Genomic DNA, 24,891 nt, shown 5'->3' on the forward strand with positions numbered 1-24,891 from the left:
CTAGACCTCCAAGGTCCCTTCCAACTCTGTTATTCTGTTCTGTTAAAATCTCTTCTGAAATCGACATTCCAGGATAATGTTGAAGGATCCAATCTGGATCAGTCACCAGGGCCAGAGATTTAGTCTTCCAAGCTTTTGGACTTATTTTTAGAGCCCATTCTCAGAGAACTTCTCTTTCATCACAATGAAATTCTGGTCCCTGTTGTGATCGTAAACCTGTATACATGAAACTGCTTATGAGAGAAACCCAAACTGCCATGCTACAATTAGCAGCCTACTATTATTTGGTTTAGGGCGGTGTTTCTCAACCTTGACAGCTTTAAGATACATGGACTTCAACTCCCAGAATTCCCCAGCCTGCATGCTACTTTACCTCCCAGCATCTTAAAGTTGCCGAGCTTGAAAAACATCAATTTAGGGCAATGCTTGATTCTCATCAGGGTACCTGAACACCTTAGGGCTGGATTTGCCTGCTAGAACAGCTGTTAAGGTCAGCCTGTTGGGAAGGAATAATCAAATGCCTTCCAGGAAATACATTTTCCAATTACAGTGTGAATGCACAACTCCCTGTTTGCTTTTGGCTGCCTTGAATCACACCCCATCCTTAAACTACTCCCCCCCCCGCCCCATCCCGTTGCTGGCTGATAAATTCAAGGCTGGCCTTTGCCAGCTGGCAGCAGGTTGAAAACTGGCTCCAACTTCCTTGTTTGAAATGGAAGTGGGGGTATTTTCACACAAAGTGGAACCTGAAAGACTGGCTGTCCAGCTAGAGGAGCATTGTTTGCCAGTCGTCCAGTTTTTCAGAGTTGAGCAAACTTCCTGGGTTGACTTCCAAGTCTGCTTTTTAGAACAGGCCGTGGAGAAACGGGCAAACAGCAGATTTGTTTGTGTGGCTGGGCGGCACCAAGCCTAATCCTTTTCTCAAGGAGACATTGTTGGTTTCTTGCCATAAATTCTTAGTAATTTCATGCCCCTTGGCAAGGCTCTGTCTCCAGACTCAGAACTCTCCTCTCCTGGCTTCATGTGCGTGTTGGTGAGTTTCAAGCTGTTTGATCTTCAGAGAATCTCAACTTGTCTGAGCAGTGGATGAGTCGTGTGTAGGGGATAATTTCAGTTTTTCCCAAAACATTGAACTCTTAAAGCTAATGGAGGAAGGAAGAATGGAAATGTCTTCAGGGTATAGTAAAAAAAAAAATAAAAACGCAAAATGGCACCTTGGGCAATGCAGTTGAAGCTTGGCTTCCATCCAGGCAATGCTTTGATTGCAGCATTGTGGGCATCACAGATAATTCAACAGTTCATTTAGTGACCACTCAGAGTTGCAACGGCACTGAAAAAAGTGACTTATGGCCGCTTTTCACGCTTATGACCATTGCAACATCTCCATAGTCGTGCGATCAAAATTCAGACACTTGGCAGCTGTCTCATATTTATGACGGCTGCAGTGTCCCGGGGTCACGTGATTCCCCTTTTGCAACCTTCTGACAAAGTCAACGGGAAAGCCAGGTTCATTTAACAACCATGTTGCTAACTTAACGGCTGCAGTGATTCACTTAACAACTGTGGAAAGAAAGATCATAAAAGGGGGCAAAACTCATTAACACGTGTTTAGCTTAGCAGCAGGTCGTAAATTGAGGACTACCTGATCAGTGCAAGTACCTGATCAGTGCAAGTAACTGATTTTTGTTACGGTAAATCTGTTAGTGGGCTTCTAGCTACTAGCAGTTTTATTCCTTGTTCCCACTTAACAGAAATCCCTCCTTGCTTCTTATTACATAACTAAAACCATTGTCCATGAATCAAATGCCACTAAATCCTCTCCTTCGAAGCAATTTCCCATTCAAATTGGCTAAGTAGGCCTGAAACAATCATAATTTACTGCTGGCTGCCCCTGATTTGGGATTAGAGCAAGAGAGTTCAAACAGAAATACTATCTCTTTGTGTACATGCATGCGCTTTCAGCAACCCTTCAAGATCCCCATTTTGCACACAGCAGGATTGCTTTTCTGGGGTCAGAAAATATGTCTTCATAGCACACGAGGAAGCAAAACACAACCCAACCGAATGAAAGTGAAATTTAATTAACTTGCCTTGACATTTACATAAAATTTAAACGTAGTTGGTATGATTGCCCCCAAATCATCTAATTAATACTCTTCTTGTCTAACAACAAATATTTGGTAGCAAACTTTTGCAGGGGCACTTTTTTTTTTTTTTTTTTTTTTACATTTATACCCCGCCCTTCTCCGAAGACTCAGGGCGGCTTACAGTGTATACTTGATCAGTGCTTACTTGAGGCTTTTAAGGAGCACAGAAGCAGAATTGGATCCTTACATTGCGCACCTTGCTTTGGGATGGCTTTTCTGTCGATTCTGTAAAACACCGGTGTATAAATAGCGCTACCTTTCATTTTTCTTGATTTAAAGTACCCAATCAATGAAACACAGGTACAAAATTTTAAACACTGAAAAACCAAACTGGAAACAATTGAACAAATGAGAACAGGGTTATCAACGAACGTCTGCAAGCTATAGCTACGTTTAGAAACTTGACAGCCTTCGTTATACAGGTAGTCCTCGACATATAACCATAACAGAGCCTGCCATTATGGTTGTGTGTTGTAATTATCATAAAACAGGTCAGCCAGGTGACCGATCCGATTTTATGACCTTTTTTTTTTGTGGTGTTTGTTAATTGAATGTAGCAGTTGTAAAATGGGTGCTGCAATCATTTAAACGAACCAATGATTCACTAAGGGCGCGTTTTTGTCAAAAACTGAGACTGCTGGGTTTTCGGCAAAACCATCACCAAATGTGCTGATGTAACGGTGGGGCACTGCCATCAGCCATAAATGCAGCTCTGTTGCCAGGTTCCCAGTCACATGATTATAAAGAGGACCAAACGGGGTGAAATCCAGCAGGTTCCGACAGATTCTGGAGAACCAGTAGCGGAACTTTTGAGTTGTTCGGAAAACCGGTAGTGGAAATTTTGAGCAGTTCAGAGAACCGGTAGCAGAAATTTTGAGTAGTTCGGAGAACTGGCAAATACCACCTCTGGCTGGCCCCAGAGTGGGGTGGGAATGGAGATTTTGCAATAGCCTTCCCTTAGGAGTGGGGAGGGAATTGGGATTTTGTAGTATCTTTCTCCTGGAGTGGGGTGGGAATGGAGATTTTGCAGTACCCTTCCCCTGCCACGCCCACCAAGCCACACCCACCAAGCCACGCCCACAGAACCGGTAGTAAAAAAATTTGGATTTCACCATTGGGACCAAACCATTGAAACTTTGAATCCAGGTCATTCTCTTCTCCAGCTCTCAGTCGTAAGTCGAGGACTACCTATAAGTAGATTCCCAAATTAGGCAGAAGACATCTTGACCAAAAGTCTATGGAGATTTTCAGTCATCCAGGTCATGGTTGTCCCGAAGGTGCTTTTTCAAGAGGAAACTGGATTTTCTGGCTTTTCTTTGAAGATGTTTCACTTCTCATCCAAGAATCCATGGTGGGGAATGGAAGAATTCAGTCATCATCCAGTCAAAGCTGAAGAAACTTCTTGGATGAGAAGCGAAACGTCTTCAAAGAAAAACCAGAAAGTCCAGTTTCCTCTTGAAAAAGCACCTTTGGGACAGCTTGACCAAAAAGATAACTAAACTTCTAACTGTGGGACATGGTGCTATGTAATAAAACAAAAAAAGAATCATTTTTTTTTTTTTTAAAAACCTGTTTCCTTTTAAAAAAAAATATTAGGGGAGAAAACCCAGGAGGCTAGAGGGAACTTATCCTTCTGATAAGTATTGATTGTGATGTTGACATTTCTCACGTCATTCCTGCTGGGTGGTGTGTTTCCCGTCCCCCCAATCATGTTTCATTCTGTGCCTGGATGGGAGTTCTCAGGAATGCCCACAGACCCCCTCTGAACATGATACCTATTCTTAACCTTTGGAAAGACCTTGCTTTGATCTGGCCGATACAGCGGAAACACTGGCTGACCTTTGAAAGCCTCCCCTGGCTTCAGAAAGGAAGTATTTTCCCTGGTTCAGGGGAGACTGGAATGGCTTGATAAGGGGGATAATGGAACCGTATATTGATCAGGCTGCAGCCAGATCAGATGGAAGCGCAGGGGCGGGGGGGGGGTGCGGGGGCGGGAGGGAAGTACATTAAGGGGTGGGGGAGGGATTGCTAGGCTCCAGAAGCAGCCCTGAGCACTTTAGAATATTAACTTTTCAGGCCGTTTGGTTTGCTGCAGAAAAAGCCCATCTGTATGATTTATGGGGAGGGAAATCAATGGAAGCTACCGAAATAGGTCAGACTCAGGACCATTACTTGGGCCAGAGAAAGCAAATTGTAGCGCTGTTTCACTTGCCTTTAAAGGGTCGAAGGGCACCAGGGTGATGATGCAGTGGAAGATAAGATGGGCCTTATATTTGGGAGAACTATGATGCAATAGGAATGTGTCTGCTTTGAAATTGATTTCAAACCTGCCTTCCATTGAGGACCTGTATACTGCACGAGTCAAAAAGAGGGCTGTGAAAATATCGACAGACCCCTCACATCTTGGACATAAATTGTTTCAACTCTGCCCTCAAAGCGAGGCTAAAGAGCACTGCACACCAGAACAACTAGAAACAAGGACAGTTTTTCCCCGAATGCCATCACTTTGCTTAACACTGTCAAATAATTTATTAATACTTTATTACTATTATTCTTTTCCTTCCTAGTGTCTCTCTCTTCCCACTTATTACTATAACCACATTGCTTGTATCTTTCAATTTATACTGTTTTTATTTGTTTCCTAATATGATATGATAGCTTATTAGTGATCCTGACTATCACTAAGTGTGGTATCTTTTGTATTTTTGATGAATGTATTTTATTCTCCTTATGTACACTGAGAGCATTACACCAAAGACAAATTTCCTCCAATCACACTTGGCTATTCTATTTGAAATAAATGCTTTGGGGCTTGATCCCAAGCATAGCCGCTCCCTGTGGATCATAAAAGCAACCTGGTCTTTTTTTTGGGGGGGGGGGTTCCCCATGTGGTGGAGAAGAAAAAAGTAACCCAAACGGTTGTAAGCTGAAGATCGCCAGTAATATTAAACGTTCCTTGTAAAAAGCCCTCTAATACAGAGATTTGTGGTGATTATTATTATTATTACCTCTAGTTGTATCATTCCAATAGGTGGAGCTGGTGTTGTGGTTAGTACTCTCTCTGTGGCCAGAGGTCTGGATGCATTTGTCACCCTAAATAGTAATCCTCTAATCAAGAATTGCTCTCCAGCAGAAGCTCGGTTAATTTGCAGCCTCTTAGACATCGACGACGACGCAAGCAACGGGTGGAATGTGACCCACTTATATGCCCCACCTCCCGCCCACGTTGTGCTGTAATGTGACTTGCTGCGGCTGATGTTGTGTCAAGTACACGTGTTGATGGGGAGAAGAGAGATTATCCCCACTGCGTGCAAGTCTGCTAACTTGCAAGCGAGCGGCCGCTCGATGCTTCCGGAAGGCAAGTGGGCATCAGTTTGGGGATCCCCTCGGAAACGGGAGAGAAGCGAGCCTAAATAGGAAGGTTGCTTCCTACGCTGTGGCTTGGGTGATGTCCCAAGCCAGGCCATAGTAGCTTTGGCCCTTTTTAGTGCAGGACATGATGCTCTTTAAGATGCTGCTACTGCCAAAATGATGAATGAATAGCAGTAAGGGCTGAATGGGGCTGGGACGGGACGGGAGAACAAATAAGCAGACCTCTGTTCCCAGTGACTTTTTAAAAATATATATGTATTATGTTTTATCAACAAGAATAAAATGCAAAACAGAAAAAAACAGGAAAACCTACATCCAGCAGTAATAACAACAGCAAAAGTTTACAAAAAAAAGGGGGGGGGAATGACCCAAATATCAAATACAGGTAATCCTTGACCACAATGGAGCCCAAAATTTCTGCTGCTAAGTGAGACATTTGTTAAGTGAATTTTGCTGCATTTTATGACCTTTCTTGCCACCGTTGTTAAGTGAATCACAACAGCTGTTAGCAACATGGATGTTAAGTGAATCCGGCTTCCCCATGGACTTTGCTTGTCAGAAAATACAAAAGGGGATCGCATGACCCCAGGACACTCCAACGGTCATAAGTATGAGTCAGTTGCCCAGCATCTGAATTTTCACCATGTGGCCATGGTGAAGTTGCAGAGGTTGTAAGCGTGAAAAAAATCACTTTTTTCAGTGCTTTTGTAACTTTGAATGGTCACTAAATGAACTGTAAGTCTAACATTGAACATACAAAAAAAAAATCCACTAGGGCTGAATGGTGGAAAGAAAATTTAAAAAAAAAACCTGATAAATTCTCCTCCATAACGGGTCTACAAATAATTATAAGCTTTCTCATCCTTATTTAATGAGAAAAATATATAAACAATATTTCAGATGAGGAGTTCTCTAAGAACAACTAGACACGAGAACAGTTTTTCCCCCGAACGCCATCACGCTGCTAAACAAATAATTCCCTCAACACTGTCAAACTATTTACTAAATCTGCACTACTATTAATCTTTTCATCGTTCCCATCACCAATCTCTTTCCACTTATGACTGTAACTTTGTTGCTTGTATCCTTACGATTTATAATGATACTGATTTGTAGCCTTGACTGTCATTAAGTGTTAAATTTCTACCCTATAGCTATCATTAAGTGTTGTAAGTGTTGTATCTTGTATCTTTTCTTTTATGTACACTGAGAGCATATGCACCAAGACAAATTCCTTGTGTGTCCAATCACACTTGGCCAATAAAAATTCTATTCTATTCTATAGAAGAGACTCTCAGTTTCGCGCTGCCTCAGCTCTCCCTAGATGGCTTGCCCAAACAAAATAAGAGAGCAAGGCCTGGAATAAGTTTTGACAGTATCCCTTACTTATGTTTAAAGAAGTTTAGTTAAGTTTCAAAAATAAAAAAGTTAAAATATAAAATGACAGCACAACACACAAGGAAAAGGCGGATGGAGACAACAGGAAAATCTTAAAAAGTGACCTTCAACCCTCCCACCAAAAATAATATGGGGAAAAAAATACTTCCAATTCTCTTTAATAGGGATACAGTTAAAAAATAAAACAAAACAAAACAAAAAGGAAGGCACAAAACTAAAAATATGAGATACACATACCCAACAGTCAAATAATAACAATATATATTATAGTCTCTTACTCTAAATAAAACATATAATCAGTAAATGCATCATACTAACAATTCCACAAATACACATATTACCAAATATTTTAATAATCAATTATCTATAAATAAACCAACCTCTACTTTAAATTTAAACAGACACATAAAAGCTTAAAATAAAAGGTGTATCTATTAAGCTCCATCAACACACATTTCTGTAATTAAAACTTATCTGATCATCAGATCACAAAGTAAAATTTTTATCTTTATCAAGCCCAAAGTCCAAACATGTTTTTTCACGTACAAAGAAAAACAGTCAAATTATTATCTTTAATCAAAGCAGTCGATTTCGCCATCTCAGCCAGTCACTTCACAATCCATGCTTCCATTGTGAGAATTTGTATATCAGCATCTCTGCCTTGTTTGTGCGATCTTTATCAGGTTGTTAAAAAAAACCCACGTTTGCGAATCCCTCTCTGTTTGAAGATGCCGCATGATACGATGCTGATCATGTGTTTAAATAGGCTTTTTCCAAGCTGAAAAGTCTTCAGAATTCTCTTAAAACTCTCTTTTGTGTCATCTTCACAGTCACCCTTGTTTCCCCAACCCAGAAATCTCACTAATTGCCTTTCCATTCTAAGGAAATTACCCTACAAGTACATTGATCAATTTGCTTGCCTTTTTGTTGTTGTTAGTTGCGAAATTGTGTTCGACCCATCGTAACCCCATGGACAACGTTCCTCCAGGCCTTCCTGTCCTCTACCATCCTCTGTCTAGAGTCCATTTAAGCTCACGCTGACGACTTCAGTGATTCCATCCAGCCACCTCCTTCTCTGTCGTCCCCTTCTTCTTTTGCCCTCAATCTTTCCCAGCATTCGGCTCTTCTCCAGTGAATCCGGTGCTTGCCTACATCTTTCCTTTTCAGAAACAATGCCAAAATTTGGGTTTTCAAAATTGGACTCTATTACACATGTCCCTGCTGGGACAGAACTGCATGTGAGAAGACACTGAACAGCATGAAATAACAGGCTGTGTGATAATACTTTATAATTTATGAGGTAGCCAAGGATGATGAGGTCTTGCCTTCGACAAGACCTAAGCTTAACTCACAGAATCATCTATTGTAATGTCCTTCCTGTTAAAGACTACTTCAGCTTTAATTGCAATAATACAAGAGCAACCAATAGATTTAAACTTAATGTTAACCGCTTTAATCTAGATTGCAGAAAATACGACTTCTGTAACAGAATCATCAGTGCTTGGAATACTTTACCTGACTCTGTGGTCTCTTCCCATAATCCTAAAAGTTTTATCCAAAAACTTTCTACTATTGACCTCACCCCATTCCTAAGAGGACCATAAGGGGCGTGCATAAGCGCACAAACGTGCCTACCGTTCCTGTGCTATTGTTTTTCTTTTCTTCTTCCTATATATATGCTTATACCTCCTTATATTTACCCATATATGTGTTTATTTACTATATAATCTTTTTGTATGATACCTACATATATTGTTGTGACAAAATAAAATAAATAAATAAATGATTGGGAATTTTCTGGGGGTGAAATAGTGGACAAGTGGACCAAAATGTCAGCAAATGCAATTTTTCAGCTTGCGTTCCTGGACAGCTAGCACAGGTAGTCCTAAACTTACAACAGTTCATAGTGACAATGACTTATGACTGTTTTTCACACTTATGTCCATTGCAACATCCCCACGTGATCAAAATTGGCGACTGACTCGTATTTATGACAGTTGCAGTGTCCTAGATCATGTAATTACCTTTTGGTGACCTTCTGACAAGCAAAGTAATGGGGGAAGCCAGATTCATTTAATAATCACGTTACTAACTTCACAACTGCAGTGAGCCCTAAAATGGGGCAAAACTCACAAATATCTCACTTAGCAACCAAAATTTTGGGCTCAATTGTGGTCGTAAGTGGAGGACTGCCTGTAATGCACCCCCCCCACAAGATTGTAAAAAAAAGTACAGGAAGTTTATTATATACATTTTTTTTTTCATTTATATCCCGCCCTTCTCCGAAGACTCAGGGCGGCTTACACTATGTTAGCAATAGTCTTCATCCATTTGTATATTATATACAAAGTCAACTTATTGCCCCCAACAATCTGGGTCCTCATTTTACCTACCTTATAAAGGATGGAAGGCTGAGTCAACCTTGGGCCTGGTGGGACTTGAACTTGCAGTAATCGCAAGCAGCTGTGTTAATAACAGACTGTCTTAGCAGTCTGAGCCACCAGAGGCCAATATACATTAACTATATTATATATTTTATATGCAGCCCTGGACAATTTCTTTTCACTTCATGAGGCCCAGGAAAGCCAAAAGATTGGACGCCCATGTCTCAAAGTTTGAATATATTGTAACTGGTGTTTGGGATATAATAATCATAAAATATAATCAAAGAAGGGATGAATATAATAATCATCGAAAGGGTTGAAATGAGAAGAGATGGATACCTATCAGAAAATGGAGTTTGTTGCTGATAAAATAGTTTTTACTTCTAGAAATGAAGGAAAGTCTCTTCGTTCCTGATCTGAGCCAGTGGTGGAATTCAGTTTTTTTTTACTATTGGTTCTGTGAGCGTGGCTTGGTGGGTGTGGCATGGCTTGGGAGTGGTGTGGCTTGGTGGGTGTGGCAGAGGAAGATACTGCAAAATCTCCATTTCCTCCCAATCAGCTGGGACTCGGGAGGCAGATGGGGGCGGGGCCAGTCAGAGGTGGTATTTACCAGTTCTCCGAACTACTCAAAATTTCCGCTACCGGTTCTCCAAAACTGGTCAGAACCTGCTGAATAGCACCCCTGATCTGAGCAGTTTATTTTTCAAATCAGGCTGTGTGGCTAGAGATCAGGACTTGCCAATTATTAACTACTCATTCTGGAGTGAAAAGGAATATTACCAACATTCAAACATACAATGTGTAACTTACAACTAACCCTAAGCTCAACAATGATTTTGGAAATGTTCAATTCCTAGTTGAAGCCGGCCAAAAAATCCTGTCTCATCAATTGCTGCCTTGTCAATATAAAGACATCACCATCATATCCGCCAGTAAAGGCCAAAAAAAAAATTCGTTCTTTCTCATACAGGTCTGGTTCACACAACACAGGCAGTCCTTGATTTACAACCACACTGGAGCCTCAAATTTCTGTTGCTAAACAAGATAGTTGTTGGATGAATTATGCCCCATTTTATGACCTTTTGTGCAACAAAAGTTAAGCAAATCCGGGCAGCTGTTAAGTGAACCATGTGGTTGTTAAGTGAATCTGGTTTCCCTCATTGATTTTGAAATCATCTGGGAAGGTTGCAGATGGTGATCCCAGGATCCTGCAACCACTGTAATTACGTGCCAATTTCAAACGGCCACATTTTGGATCCTTGAGGATGCTGCAATGGTCATAAGTGTGAAAACTGGTCATAGGTCGCTTTTCTTCCACTGCCGTTGTAACTTCGAACAAGCAGAGTCAGTGGGGAAAGTCAGATTTGTTTAATGACCTCATGATTTACTTAAACTCTGCAGTGACTTGCTTAACATCTGTGGCAAAACGTGTCATAAAGGTCAGGCGTGACTCATCTAACAACTACCTTGCTCAGCAGTGAAAATTCTGGCTCCGATTGAGGTTGTAAGTTGAGGACTGCCTACGGATGAGTTGTTTTTGCAGGCTAGGTTATGAATGGGGAGCGAAGAGGCTGAGGGAGTGGAAAGCAAGCTGGGAGGACTTGCTTTTATGCAGCTCTTGACTGAAATACGCTGGTACAAATAACTAGCCATAGCATTTCGACTTGTATACCGCTTCAAACAGTGCCTTTCAGCCCTCTCTAAGCGGTTTACAGAGTCAGCCTATTTCCCCCAACAATCTGGGTCCTCCTTTTACTGACCTCAGAAGGATGGAAGGCTGAGTCAACCTTAAGCCGGTCAGAATCGAACTGCTGACAGTCAGCAGAATTAGGCTGCAATACTGCATTCCAACCACTGCGCCACCACGGCTCTTATAAATACATAAAATAAAGCGAAGGAAGTGCTGAAGCTCTGTGGAAGAGCGTGCCGCACATGGTTTACATGTGTAAGATCCCACAGCTAATCCCTGTCACCAACAGCTAAAAGGATCAGGTAGCGGATAATAGAAAAAACCCTGGAGGGCCACCATCGGGCAGAACAAACAATGCTATAAGATGATCCAAGGTCATTGTGATTGCAACATCCTGGAGAGCCAGGGTTACTTCCTCGTGGGATCTGATGCAGGTTGAGCAACTGTGCTGTCTCTTAAAGAGTCTGGTACCCCTCTCAAGAAAGCAAGGAGAAGGGAAGGGGCACACAGAGCAGTGGTGAAATCTGAACCGGTTTATTACCAGTTCGCTGGCTGCACATGTGCGCTGTGCACAGGCATGCCCAGTGCGCACCATGCACCAAATGCGAGGTGCGCACGTGCAGTGCACGCCAAAAGGAGGCATGGGGTAAAGCAGAACAGCGCGCGGGGCTGTGTGTGCTCAGCTGTGGCACGCAATCTTTTTTTTTACTTTTAAAAACATTTTTTTTACAACCTATTCGGCCGAAGAGGTTGTAAAAAAAATGCTTTTAAAAGTTAAAAAAAAAAGGCTCTGACGATCGCGTGGCTCAGCTGTGATCGTCAGAGCCTTTTTTTACCTTTTAAAAACATTTTTTACAACCTATTCCTACAACCTATTTCGGGTGGGAAAAGGGAGCGAGCTGGAAAGAAGCGGCAAGCCGGCAACCGGGTGATTGGGTGGGAATGGGCGGGGTGGGAAGGGATTTTTGCTACCGGTTCTCCAAACAACTTGCTGCCATCGCTACCGGATCGACCGATCCGGTCTGAACTGGAGCATTTCACCCCAACCCAGAGGCCAAAAAAAAAAAAGGTACCTAGGATTCAGCTGCAGTGATTTCTCAATAAATATGCACCCTGGCTGGCTCAGGAATTCTGCGAGTTGAAGTCCACAAGTCTTAAAGGGACCAAGGTTGGAGACCACTGCTGTAGATGCTCCTGAAGCCAGCCAAGAAATCCTGTCATACCGGTGGCTCTGTGGCCTTTGAGCCATTTTCCAGGGAGGCCCTGAACTCTTTGAAAGTGTAGCTGGGAGTTTCCAATGAGAACCGACAGCTGAAATGCACCTTGTCTATTTTCAGCCTCTCTATCTAGTAGGGATGGGCTATCAGTTACCTGCAGCATGCCAGCAATGTCACTGGTGTCCTTGCTCCCAAGCCAGCTTTAATGAATATTTGCAAGGGATGTTTTTATTTATTTATTTTATTTATTTCATTTATTTATTTTGTCACAACAGTATATATAAGCATAAGCATGAAAGTAACTATATAATATATAAGCATATATATAAGCATAAGTATGTAATAACTATATTAATTCGATATAGCGAAAGGAAACAATAGGACAGGAACCGTAGGCACGCTTGTGCTCTTATGCACGCCCCTTACAGACCTCTTAGGAATGGGGTGAGGTCAATAGTAGATAGTTTTTGGTTGAAGCTTTGGGGGATTTTGGGAAGAGACCACAGAGTCAGGTAGTGCATTCCAGGCATTAACAATTCTATTACTGAAGTCATATTTTCTGCAATCAAGATTGGAGCGGTTAACATTAAGTTTAAATCTATTGTTTGCTCTTGTATTGTTGTGATTGAAGCTGAAGTAGTCTTCAACAGGAAGGACATTTCAATAGATGATTCTATGAGTTAAACACAGGTCCTGTCGAAGGCGGCGGAGTTCTAAGTTTTCTAAACCCAAGATTTCAAGTCTGGTGGCATAAGGTATTTTGTTGTATTCAGAGGAGTGGAGAACTCTTCTTGTAAAATATTTCTGGACACGTTCAATTGTATTGATGTCTGAAATGTGGTATGGGTTCCAGACAGGCGAGCTGTATTCAAGAATTGGTCTAGCAAATGTTTTATAAGCTCTGGTTAGTAGTGTAGTGTTTCTGGAGAAGAAGCTACATAAGGTTAGGTTTACAACTCTTAAAGCCTTTTTTGTGATATAGTTGCAGTGGGCTTTGGCACTTAGATCATTGGATATGAAAACTCCAAGGTCTTTGACAGGGTGGGGGTCATCTGTAAGGTAATGTCCATCGAGTTTGTATTTAGTGTTTAGATTCTTTTTTCCAATGTGTAAGACAGAGTTATGCTGACTCTAAATTTACGGACCTCAAACAGGCTCAGTATTATCCCCAGCCTAAATTAGCCAGCTTTATCCAGATAGTGTGGACATCCAAATAGAGGAGGGGTGTGTGTGTCAATTTATTTTCCAAAGCACCAGAAGGCAAGAGAAAAGAAACAATGGATGCAAACTAATCAAGGAGAGAAGCAACCCAGAATTAAGGAGAAACTTCCTGACAGTGAGGACAATTAACCAGCGGAACATCTTGCCTCCAGAAGTTGTGGGTGCTTCATCACTGGAAGTTTTTAAGAAGAGACTGGACAGTCACTTGTCTGAAATGGTTCAGGGTCTCCTGCTTGAGAAGGGGGTTGGACTAGAAGATCTCCAAGGTCCCTTCCAGCTCTATTCTGATTCTGATTCAAAGCATCTGGAGGCCACTAAGTTACCAAGCCTGTAGAAAACCATAATGTGCAATGTGTAGTGGCAGGTAGTCCCTGGAGTTTCAGTCAACAGTTGAGATCTGAATCTCCATTGCTAAGCAAGGCAGTTCTTTTGCTCCATTTTATGACCTTTTTTACACCATTGTTATGCAAAATGGCAGTTGTTAAGTGAGTTGTGTGGTCATTAAGCAAATCTGGCTTCTCCCGTTGAATTTTCTAGTTGGAAGCCAGCTGGGAAGGTTACAAAATCACAGCACCCCAGGAGAGTGCAGCTGCCATAAATACAGGCTAATTGCCAAGTGCCCGAATTGTGATCACATGACCATGGGAATGCCATAGCAATAGCACTGAGACTTATATACCGCTTCACAGTGCTTTACAGCCCTCTCTGAGGGGTTTTACAGAGTCAGCCTATTGCCCCCCAAAAATCTGGGTCCTCATTTTACCCACCTCTAAAGGATGGAAAGCTGAGTCAATGCTGAGCCTGGTGAGACTCAAAACTGCCGACTGCAGGCAGCCTGCAGTCAGCAGAAGTAGCCTGCAGTACTGCATTCTAACCACTGTGCCATCGCGGCTGTATAACAGTCATAAGTGTGAAAAGCAGTCATAAATCACCTTTTTCAGTGCCGTTGTAACTTTGGAGGTCCCTAAACAAGTGATTCCAGGATTACCTGTATAAGGTATAATACAGCTAGTCCTTCACTTATCAGCATTCATTCAGCGACAGAAGTTACAAAGGTACTGAAAGAATGGACTTATGACCAGTCCTCACATTTACGATGGTTGCAGCTTCCTCACAGTCACATGATCACAGCACTTCAAGGTGCTGGTTACCACCTTTACCACCCCAACTTCCAGTCACAGCACTTCAAGGTGCTGGTTACCACCTTTAAAGCGCTCCATGGCATAGGACCGGGATATCTTCGGGACCGTCTTCTGCCACCACATGCCTCCCACCGGCCGGTACGCTCCCATAGAGAGGGTCTTCTCAGGGTGCCGTCAGCCAAACAGTGTAGGCTGGCGACCCCCAGGGGGAGAGCCTTCTCTGTGGGGGCACCTACCCTCTGGAATGAGCTTCCCCCAGGACTTCGACAACTTCCTGACCTCCGGACCTTTCGCCGCGAGCTGAAGACGTATCTATTCTTTCGAGCAGGACTGGCTTAAATGGGGTTTTTTAAATATGGATTTTATTGGGGTTTATTTTATATTTTGTATTGTATTTTAAATTTTAGGCCATTGAATAAGTTTTTTAAAGAGTGTTTTTATTGTAATATATTGCATTATTTTATCTGCCTGTTCACCGCCCTGAGTCCTTCGGGAGAAGGGCGGTATAAAAATTAAATTATTATTATTATTATTATTATGATCAGCATTCAGGTTTTCGGCAACTGGCATGTACAGATAGTCCTCGTCTTACAACCACAATGGAGCCCAAAATTTCTGTTGCTAAGTGAGACATTTGTCAAGTGAATCTCGTCCCATTTTACAACCTTTTTTTGCCAGAGTTGTTAAGTGAATCACGGCAGTTGATATGTTAGTAACCCGGTTTGTGAAGGGAATCTGGCTCCCCCACTGACTTTGCTCGTTGGAAGGTCACAAAATGGGATCATGCAATCCTGGGACACTGCAACAGTCATAAATATATGCCACTTGCTAGGCCTCTGGATTTTGATCACATGACCCTGGAGCAGTTGCAAAAGTCGTAACTGTGAAAAATAGTCATAAAGTCAATTTTTTCCAGCGCCCTTGTTAACATTGAACGGTCGCTAAATGAACTGTTGTAAGTCAAGGACTACCTGCATTTATGGCAGTTGCAGCATCCCAGGGTCACGTGATCAACGTTTGCGCCTTTTCCAGCTGGCTTCCAACACGCAACGTCAGCGTGGGAAGCCCAGATTCACTTAATGACCTCATGATTCATTTCATCAACTGCAGTGGTTTGCTTAATAATGGCCCCAAAAAATGGTAATAAATTCAGGCATGGCTCATTTAACAACTGTCTTGCTTAGCAACAGAAATTTTGGTCCCCATCACAGAGTTAGGTCAAGGACCACCTCTATAAATTAGTAGCAAATTCTTCCAGGTTTCAAGAAGGTGTTTTCTCAGCCCTACCTAGAAAGGTAAGAGATTGAACCCAAATGCAGAGAAGAAGCTCTATCACTGGCGGATAATATTTCCCCCTAAAAATAGAAACAGAACTGGTATTCACTGGTTCGGAATGGTTCGCCCGAACCGGTTGCGGAAATCACGGGTGGCCCGCCCACCCTCGTACGCACTCACATTTATGTATTAGTTGGGAAAGTACTCTTGAATAGAAACCAAGGAAGTCTTTAGTCTGGGTGATTCCTTGCATCAAATTCTTTTGTTTGGATTTAGCATGTCCTTGTCATTTGTAAACTTTGGATCTCTGGGCTTGATATGGTATGCAAAAGTACCTTCTGCTGCTTTATGCTTTTATTTAGGAAACATGGTTAAGCAAAACATTTCTTAATTAAGTCCTGTGATTTTAGCCTTTGGATAAAGGGCTGTTATAAGAAGGAATGTAGGAAGCTTATTTTTGTTAACAGGGAAGGTGACTTCTCCGTTAACTCGGTTTGAGATGCCCAGCTAGGAGCCCCAGATTTCAGGAGCAATGCCATCTTTCTCTTCTTCAGAAAGTAACCCCTTCTCCACGTTGTACCATCTGAGCAAGCGTGCTTGGAGTGACAGCCATCTGCACCTTTGTGTGTAGGGCGTGTGTATGTGTGTGTGTGTTTGGTCCTATGTTTTCTGTTTTGATCCGTGCCCGCTGGGACCTTAAGTAATTAATATCCCAAATGGTGCCATGTCTCATTTTACACCAGAAGGGACCTGGATGCAAACGGAGCATAATTTTCTTATCCCTTTCATTGTCCAGGCTCGGCCTTTGTGGACACTGCCGTGCGCATGATTGCCTTCCTTTCTTCCTTTCTCTCTCCCCCCCCCACCCTCCCTCCAGCCCCCACCCCTCAGGTTTGGGTCTTTTCAGCATGATAATATCCACCCATTATTTTGCCCCGCAGCAGGACGTGTCCCCAGCTGCAAGGCTTTTGTTTACAGTAACTTCGGTGGCGAGGATGCTGCTGTCCCAAAGCCCATTGTGCTTGGGTAACTAACACTAAAATTGTCGAAAGACCAGGAACTGCGGCTGGCCAGCATAGCCATTCGCATTGGGCCACCGGCCCGTCCAGATCCAGGCTTGGGTTTTGTTTTTCTTTTCTTTTCTTACTCCTGGACCCCTATTGTCTGCCCCGCTTTATTCATTGATGCTTAGTGGGAGGCCAGAGATAAGCCATTTGTCATGATCCCTTCCCTTCCCCAACTTCCAGGGGCACCTGGCTATCCCCCCAGTGGGTTGAAGGAGGAAATTCATTTGTGCAGCCATGTTTAATTCCCAGGATAGTCTAATCTCTGGCACCATCTGCGCCCCCCTCCCCACCCCGCCTGGAATGGAGGAGGCCAGAAAGCTCGAGGGATTTCTTCCAGAAGGTGAATGTCAAGAGGCCTTGTTTATTCACTGTCTCTCCAGATAACATCCCGGGTCACAGGAGGACAGTTTGTTGTTTGGTTTTGAAAGAGCCGCTGAGCCGGATCTCAGCTAGCCACGGAGACTGGCTTTCAGTAACCCCTTCAAGCGAAAAAAGGGGGCTTCAAGCAAAGCAGCAGAGAAACTTCCCTGGGGGCAAGATAGCCCAAGCAGATCTATGTGTCCTCCACCGTCAACTGTCCCATGGTCCTCTCTTCCAGCCAGGGGTGGGCTGCAGGGGTTCAGGAGAACCTCTAGCTAAGATTCTGTGCAGCTCAGAGAATTTCCAAATCCCACTCCTGGCTGCCTCACCCACCCCACCCCCTGCGCCCCTCCCAGGAGTCCCCACACAGCCCGTTTTGGATGCAGGTAACTGCAGGGCACGCACGGAGGTTCGGGGAGGGTGAAAAACAACCCTACCGGAAGTTTGGGAAGGACGGAAACGGGTCTTTGCTGGCTGGGGAATTCTGGGAGTTGAAGTCCTCCAGGCTTAAAGTTGCCAAGATTGGAGACCACTGTTCTGTATGACATCGTTTGCTGCAGTGGTGAAATGTAAACTTTTTTTACTACTGGTTCTGTGGGTGTGGCTTGGGGGTGTTAATGTGACTGAGTGGGCGTGGCCAACTTCTTTTTTTAAACTTTTAAAAGCATTTAAAAGCATTTTTTTTTTGCCTTTAAAAGAAAAAAAAGCCTCTGACGATCAGGCAACTCAGCTGGGATCGTCAGAGCCTTTTAAAAGCATTTTTTTTACAACCTCTTCGGCCAAAGAAGTTGTAGAACAAATGCTTTTAAAAGGCTCTGACGATCCTAGCTGAGCCGCGTGATCATCAGAGGCTTTTTTCCTTACTTTTAAAAGCATTTTTTCAGCTGAAGAAAAAATGCTTTTAAAAGTTTAAAAAAAAAAACCTCTGATAATCGCGCGGCTCAGCTGGGGATAGGGGGAGGAGGGATTTTTGCTACCGATTCTCCGAACCACTCGCCGCCATCGCTACTGGATCGGGTGATCCAGTCTGAACCAGGAGCATTTCATCCCCGCTTTCCTTGCTGGGGAATTCTCGGGAGTTGAAGTCCTCCAAGCTTAAAGTTGCCAAGGTTGGAGACCCCTGTTCTGTATGACATCCTTTCAGAACTTTCAGAACTTTGATGAATGTGGTTATCACCCTTTGGTCATCTTCTCTCAAGTCTAAACATATTCCAGTCTCTCCAGTTTCCAGTTCCTTGATCAAAAGGTTTTCAAGATAAGCTATGTTTCAACCAAACGTCTTCAGGATTTGAAATCTACCTAAGAAATGAAATTACCTTTAAAAATGGGGAATGTCACTTGGTAGAATTGCAGGAAGTAGGATACAATCAATTTCAAAATATTTCTATGGCAGTTAGTTATTGCAAAGATTTGTATTCTGCTTCACTTTTATACTGGAGTTCAAATGGATGCTCCTGGGCTTCTCAGATGTCTTTTGCTAATATTGATTAATCTAGCTGGACTTCAGCGGCATTGTTGTCAAGCCTTTGTTGTCCTAGGTCAGAGGTGTCAAACTCGATTTCATTGAGGGCCACATCAGGGTTGTGTTTGACCTCGGAGGGCATGGTGTGGCCAAAGGGTGTGGCTAGCTTGATGTCATTTGCGTCGGGAGTGCCTGTGGTGGCCCGAGTGCTCTGCCAGCGAAAACAGGCTCCCGAGCTCCGTTTTCAGCTGCAACAGCCTCCTGCAACCCTCTGCCAGCGAAAACAGAGCCCAGGAGAGCTACGTGCAGCCCTCACGAACTCCATTTTAGTTGGCAGAGGCACCACGGGCCTGTTCTTTGCTGTTTCCAGGGCGGCCCCGCGGGCCAGATCTAAGCACCTCATGGACTGGATTTGGCCCCTGTCCTAGGTGAATGGCTCCATCATGGTACACCACATGATAAGCTCACATTAGAGTTTTGATACAGTGTGTAGATCAGGGGTGGGTTCTACTTACCCTTACTACCTTTACTACTGGTTTGCAACAGGAGAGTGTGCGTGCGATTCTGCCCCTTGATGACGTCGGGATGGGTGGGCAGAGTCTCCCGCCGGTTTTACTACCGGTTCTATAGAACCGGACAGAACCAGGAGCTAACCACCACTGGTGTAGATCCAGCCATTCTCAAGAAGAGCCAGAAGTTCTTTGGATCTCCACCATTGCTTTTATCTCGCATCCCAGTTTTGCCCTCCTGAGTTCTTTCTATTGGCTTCATCCCAATGGCTCCTACCTTGCCTCAGATTGCTACACACAGCGAGTCAATAAGGAAGCAGGTGCATCACCAATGGGGTTGTTGATTGTCTCTGAGCTCATTTGGAACCCCGATTGATCTGTGGTGATGGAAGACAAAGCCACGTGGAAAAGGCCAGCAGCTTAGCGTGGCTGGGGTGGCTGTTTTATTTTATTTATTTAGCTAATTTTTTTTTGTTTACATTTATATCCCGCCCTTCTACGAAGACTCAGGGCGGCTTACAGTGTGTAAGGCAATAGTCTCATTCTATTTGTATATTTACAAAGTCAACTTATTGCCCCCCCAACAATCTGGGTCCTCATTTTACCTACCTTATAAAGGATGGAAGGCTGAGTCAACCTTGGACCTGGTGGGACTAGAACCTGCAGTAATTGCAGGCAGCTGTGTTTTTTAATAACAGGCTTCTTACAGCCTGAGCCACACCGCGGCCCTATGTAGCTTTGTAGCTACAGCCTTGTATAGGCTGTACCCATAAGTGTAGATGGCTATACAGCTGGATGAGTTAGCATGCCAATTTTACATTTGGTTTCATTTTCTGCCCTTTTTTTTTTGCAAAAGTTAGGAAGGACAGAATTTCTCAGCAAAATTCTTACCAAGGTAATACAGGTAGTCCTCAACTTACAACCACAACTGGACCCAAAATTGATGTTGCTAGGTGAGAAATTTGTTGAGTTTTGCCCCCATTTTATGATTTGTCTCGCCATGTTTGTTAAGTGAATCACTGCAGTTCTTCAATTAGTCACACGGTTGTTAAGCGAATCTGGTTTTCCGATGGACTTTGCTTGTCAACAGGTCGCAAAGGGAGATCACATCACCTTGGGACATTGCAACCGTCATAAATGTGAGTCAGTTGTCAAGCATCTCAATGTAAATCACGTGATCATGGGAATACGGCAACGGTTGTGAGTGTGAAAAATGGTCAAAAGTCATTTTTTTCAGTGCTGTTGTAACTCTGAACGGTCATTAAATGAACCATTGTAATTCGCAGACTGCCTGTAGTGTGGCTAGACTTGTTCAGCGGTGAGTCTCCTTCCCCAAAGTTGAAGCAAGCATATGATTTCAGATTATATGGATATATTGGTTAGATTTGTATCCTACCTTGGGAAATCAAGAGGGATCCATTTATTCCCCAATACCTTCACTGCTATAGCCTGCTGGATTTCTTTCATTTAATCGTGCTGGTATTTTAGAAGTGAAAACATAAGTTTGTTTGTTTAAGTCCCCTTTTCAGGCAATAGAGAACAAAACATGAAACTTACAGTAGCTATTGCAGACTTGGTTTGTAAATTGAATCTGACTGGGTTTTGTAAAATCACGTAATTGTTTACTGCTATGCCTGGGAAAAGTGACAGAAAAACTATGCAATTACCGAAACAGTCCTGCACCAGCTCTTTCAAAAAAATACATCCCAGGCCCTGAGCATTTACTTATTGCTGTTCTTAACAACATGATTTGCTGCTGGTTGAGTAAGCTGGTTTTATACCAGGGGTCTCCAACCTTGGCAACTTTGAGCCTGGTGGACTTCAATTCTGGGAGTTGAAGTCCACCAGGCTCAAAAGTTGCCAAGGTTGGAAACCCCTGTTTTATACCAATACAGGTAGTCCTTGACGTACGACCACAATTGAGCCCAAAATTTCTGTTGTTAAGTGAGACATTCGTTAAGGGAGTTTTGCCCCATTTTACCACTTTTCTTGCCACAGTTGTTAAATGAATCACTGCAGTTAGTAACATGGTTGATGGTTGAATCTGGCTTCCCCAGTGACTTTGCTGTGCAGAGGGTCACAAAAAGGGATCACATGACACACACACCCCCTCCCTGGGACACCGCATAGATATGAACCAGTTGCCAAGCATCTGAATTTTGATCATAGGATCTTGGGGATTCTGCAATGGTCATAAGTCACTTTTTTTCAGTGCGGTTGTAACTTTGGACGGTCACTAAATGAACTGTTGTAAATCAAGGACTACCTGTACATTATAGATACATCTTCATATGTCATTCATTTAAATACTATTTGATTATATTTATAAACACAGAGAAGAGCAACAAAGATGATTAGGGGACTGGAGGCTAAAACATATGAAGAACGGTTGCAGGAACTGGGTATGTCTAGTTTAATAAAAAGAAGGACTAGGGGAGACATGATAGCAGTCTTCCAATATTATTATTATTATTATTTATTAAATGTTTATACCGCCCTTCTCCCGAAGGACTCAGGGCGGTATCTCAGGGGTTGCCACAAAGAAGAGGGAGTTGGGCTGTTCTCCAAAGCACCTGAGGGTAGAACAAGAAGCAATGGATGGAAACTGATCAAAGAAAGAAGCAACTTAGAACTAAGGAGAAATTTCCTGACAGTTAGAACAATTAATAAGTGGAACGACTTGCCTGCAGAAGTTGTGAATGCTCCAACACTGGAAATTTTTAAGAAAATGTTGGATAACCATCTGACTGAGAAAGTGTAGGGTTTCCTGCCTGGGCAGGGGGTTGGACTAGAAGGCCTCCAAGGTCCCTTCCAACTCTGTTGTTATATATATTATATATATTATACAACATGGACAAAGACATAACACACAGGCACATACATACATATCCATATATAATAAAACACGATAGTCCAGTATCTCTCGTTGCGTTTTAGTAACATTTCATGAGCCGTGGTGGCGCAGTGGTTAGAGTGCAATACTGCAGGCTACTTCTGCTGGCTGCTGGCTGCAATTCGGCAGTTCAGTTCTCACCGGCTCAAGGTTGACTCCTTCCGGAGTCCATAAAAGAAGTACCCAGATTGTTGGAGGCAATACGTTGACTCTGTAAACCGCTTAGAGACCGTTGTCAAGCACTGTGAAGTGGTATATAAGTTTAAGTGCTATTGCTGTTGCTATCTCTCTGGGACATTTGAGTCAGTGTTGACTCCTGACAACTAGTTCATTCCTTGCAAGATTTTGCCATTGCCTCCTTCTTATTGGCCCAAGGTCACCCAGCTGGCTTTGTGCTTAGGGCAGGACTAGAACTCAGGGTCTGCTGGTTTCCAGCCTGGTGCATTAAACATTCCACCAAACTAGCATTCTCTGGGATTTCTAGTTTTTTAAATAAAACAAAACTCCTTGCGCATTAAGAATGCTTGTATATATGACTGTTTTTCAAACCTATATTGGTTGGCTATTAAATATGTTGCTTCTCTCATTCTTTTCCATGTATTCTACACTGATGGATTCTGATGAATTACCTATCGGATTCCTGTAATTGGCTCCATATTTTTGGGGGGTGAGTATGAACTTTTATGAAATTCTTAATGAGTTGAAAGCGTTCTTCCAGAAGCAGAGGCTTTGCTTAGTCTCGTTTCTTTTTAAAAAATTCAGTTCTTCTGGTTTATATTGTTTAATCCTCCCTTTCTAATGTAACAAAGCTTACGGGATTCATTTTTTGCTTTTTTAAAAAAACAAATAGAGTAGAATTCTAGCGGGTTAGTTTGTTATTCTACAGCAATGGATATTTTCTGTCGCATGTTCTTCTTTATGTGGTTAGTTCCATATTATAAATCATATTTCTGAATGGGAGAAGTATGTAGTAGAGGCGTTAATATTTGATGGTTGATTTGCATCATGGAGATTTATATGAAACCTGTCCAAAAAAAAAAAGAATTTATATTGGAAATCTGTCTTGAATTTCTATCGTAAATATAAGCGCTTTATTTATGAGTTGCATCTCAAGGCTTGTGTTTAGCAAAGACACTGCTCCTATGTTTATTCAGATGTCAGCTGCCTTGGTTTATTGCGTTTTGTTCCAGATAGGCTGTAGGATTGCAGCAAAACAATGCTGATCTTCCTCAGGTCATCCTGACTTTTGCAGATTAAGAAAGAGGCTCTTGGGAATAAGGTGGGTGTTGAACTTGAGTTGACCAGATTAACATCGGGCACAAAGAACAGAGAAGATTATTTCAAGCCTATTCAGAAGAATCTGGTCAACTTGAGTTCAACACTGAATGCACACTGGATAAGGGTCAGTGGAATTCAGGAGAGGTTGGACTTGCAGTGCTTGTGGGAATGCAAGGACTCTAGGCTGATGACTAGTTTAACTCCACCATCACCCACCCAGCTCCGCATGCTCTTCTCCTACAGGCGCTGAATTGAGGGGAGGAGTGAAATGGTTGAGTAGCCTTGAGTGGCTTGTGGGGAGGGAAGTGGCTAAAGGGAGAGCCTCCCTAAAACTTCACGGAATTTATTTAGTAGTTACGTAGTGAGTGCTTTAGTCTGGTGAGATTCCTATCTATAGCCAAATGACAATAAACATACCACTGTGATCAATTCTTTGAGTTGTGTTGGGTTCCTTGTGCCTGACAGAACATGACAGTATTTTTCCTATGGTCAGTAATCAAATTGAAGAGGTTTGTCAGTTTCAGCAAACAGGGCAAATGCCTTGTCAGTTACACCTTGAACCTGTCCCTTTAAAGGAAACACTAGCAGGTGCCCCAGAGTTTAGGCAGGCACATGGTCAAAGGGAGATAGACTTCCTTCTCTGACAGCAGCAGGAAAGGGGAAGCTAATGAAACATATCTGAACGGGTTCATTCATTCAGACTTTTGGATTCTTCTTTTGCCAAATTTAAAGCAATTCCTTCCTCCACTAAAGAAGTGAGAAGGAGGCATCTGTTTTATCATATTTATATCTGTCTTCCACGGAACACAAAGTGGTGCATGTAAATTTATCTTTGTCTATGCCAAATAGATCTGGTACTGTGCAAGGCTAATTTCAATGAGACTAATCTGGTGCTTTCAGCCTGTCTTTGGAAGCCCCGACCTAGTTTGCTGATGTGGAGTTAAGCCATTTGAAAGGGTTTTCTTTTGGACTAAGGAGTGGTGGGAGATGAAAATCAAAGACATAACATGGTTTGTTGCTCTGCAACATGATTTGCTTGGTTTGTGGCGTAACATGCTGGCTGAACCCAGAATGAGGCTGTGAATTGCAAGTCATAGTTGCTGACTACCAGAGCCCTGGTGTCATGGTGGTTAGAATGCAATATTGCAGGCTAACTCTGCATTCCACTGCCAAGAGTTTGATCCTGACCGTCTCAAGATTGGCTCATTAAATGATCTGAGGTCATTAAAATGAGGACCCAGATTGTTGGGGGACAATATGCTGACTCTGTAAACTGCTTAGACTTAGAGAGTGCTGTAAAGCACTATGGAGTGGTATATAAGTCTAAAGTGTTATTACTGTTGCATACAACATTCAGTCGCAAAGCATGATTTGTTAAACTATTCATAATTGAATATCTGAACTGGGCCAGAGACACCGTTCAATTTTACTGCCCACGTTCCTCTGTGCATTTATTAAATTCCTTTTCTGTATGCA

General features: G+C 42.7%; 1 protein-coding gene across 24 annotated transcripts in view; it reads left to right on the forward strand.

The window, feature by feature from the left end:
* EPB41 (erythrocyte membrane protein band 4.1) overlaps positions 1-24,891 on the forward strand; it is a 129,095-nt gene that overhangs the window by 14,270 nt on the left and 89,934 nt on the right. For 5 of the 24 annotated variants that reach the window (XM_058195266.1, XM_058195265.1, XM_058195270.1 and 2 more), the window contains exon 1: positions 21,145-22,804. The exons of 1 other annotated variant lie outside the window; for it this stretch is intronic. In XM_058195266.1, coding sequence (XP_058051249.1) covers positions 22,758-22,804 — 47 coding nt within the window. In that variant the 5' untranslated portion in view covers positions 21,145-22,757. Of the gene's footprint in view, positions 1-20,334; positions 20,384-21,137; positions 22,805-24,891 lie in introns of those variants that run through there. 18 more of the 24 variants (XM_058195279.1, XM_058195275.1, XM_058195281.1 and 15 more) reach the window with 8 other exon arrangements.

Source organism: Ahaetulla prasina, chromosome 10 (assembly GCF_028640845.1).
Source record: "Ahaetulla prasina isolate Xishuangbanna chromosome 10, ASM2864084v1, whole genome shotgun sequence".
NCBI lineage: Eukaryota > Metazoa > Chordata > Lepidosauria > Squamata > Colubridae > Ahaetulla > Ahaetulla prasina.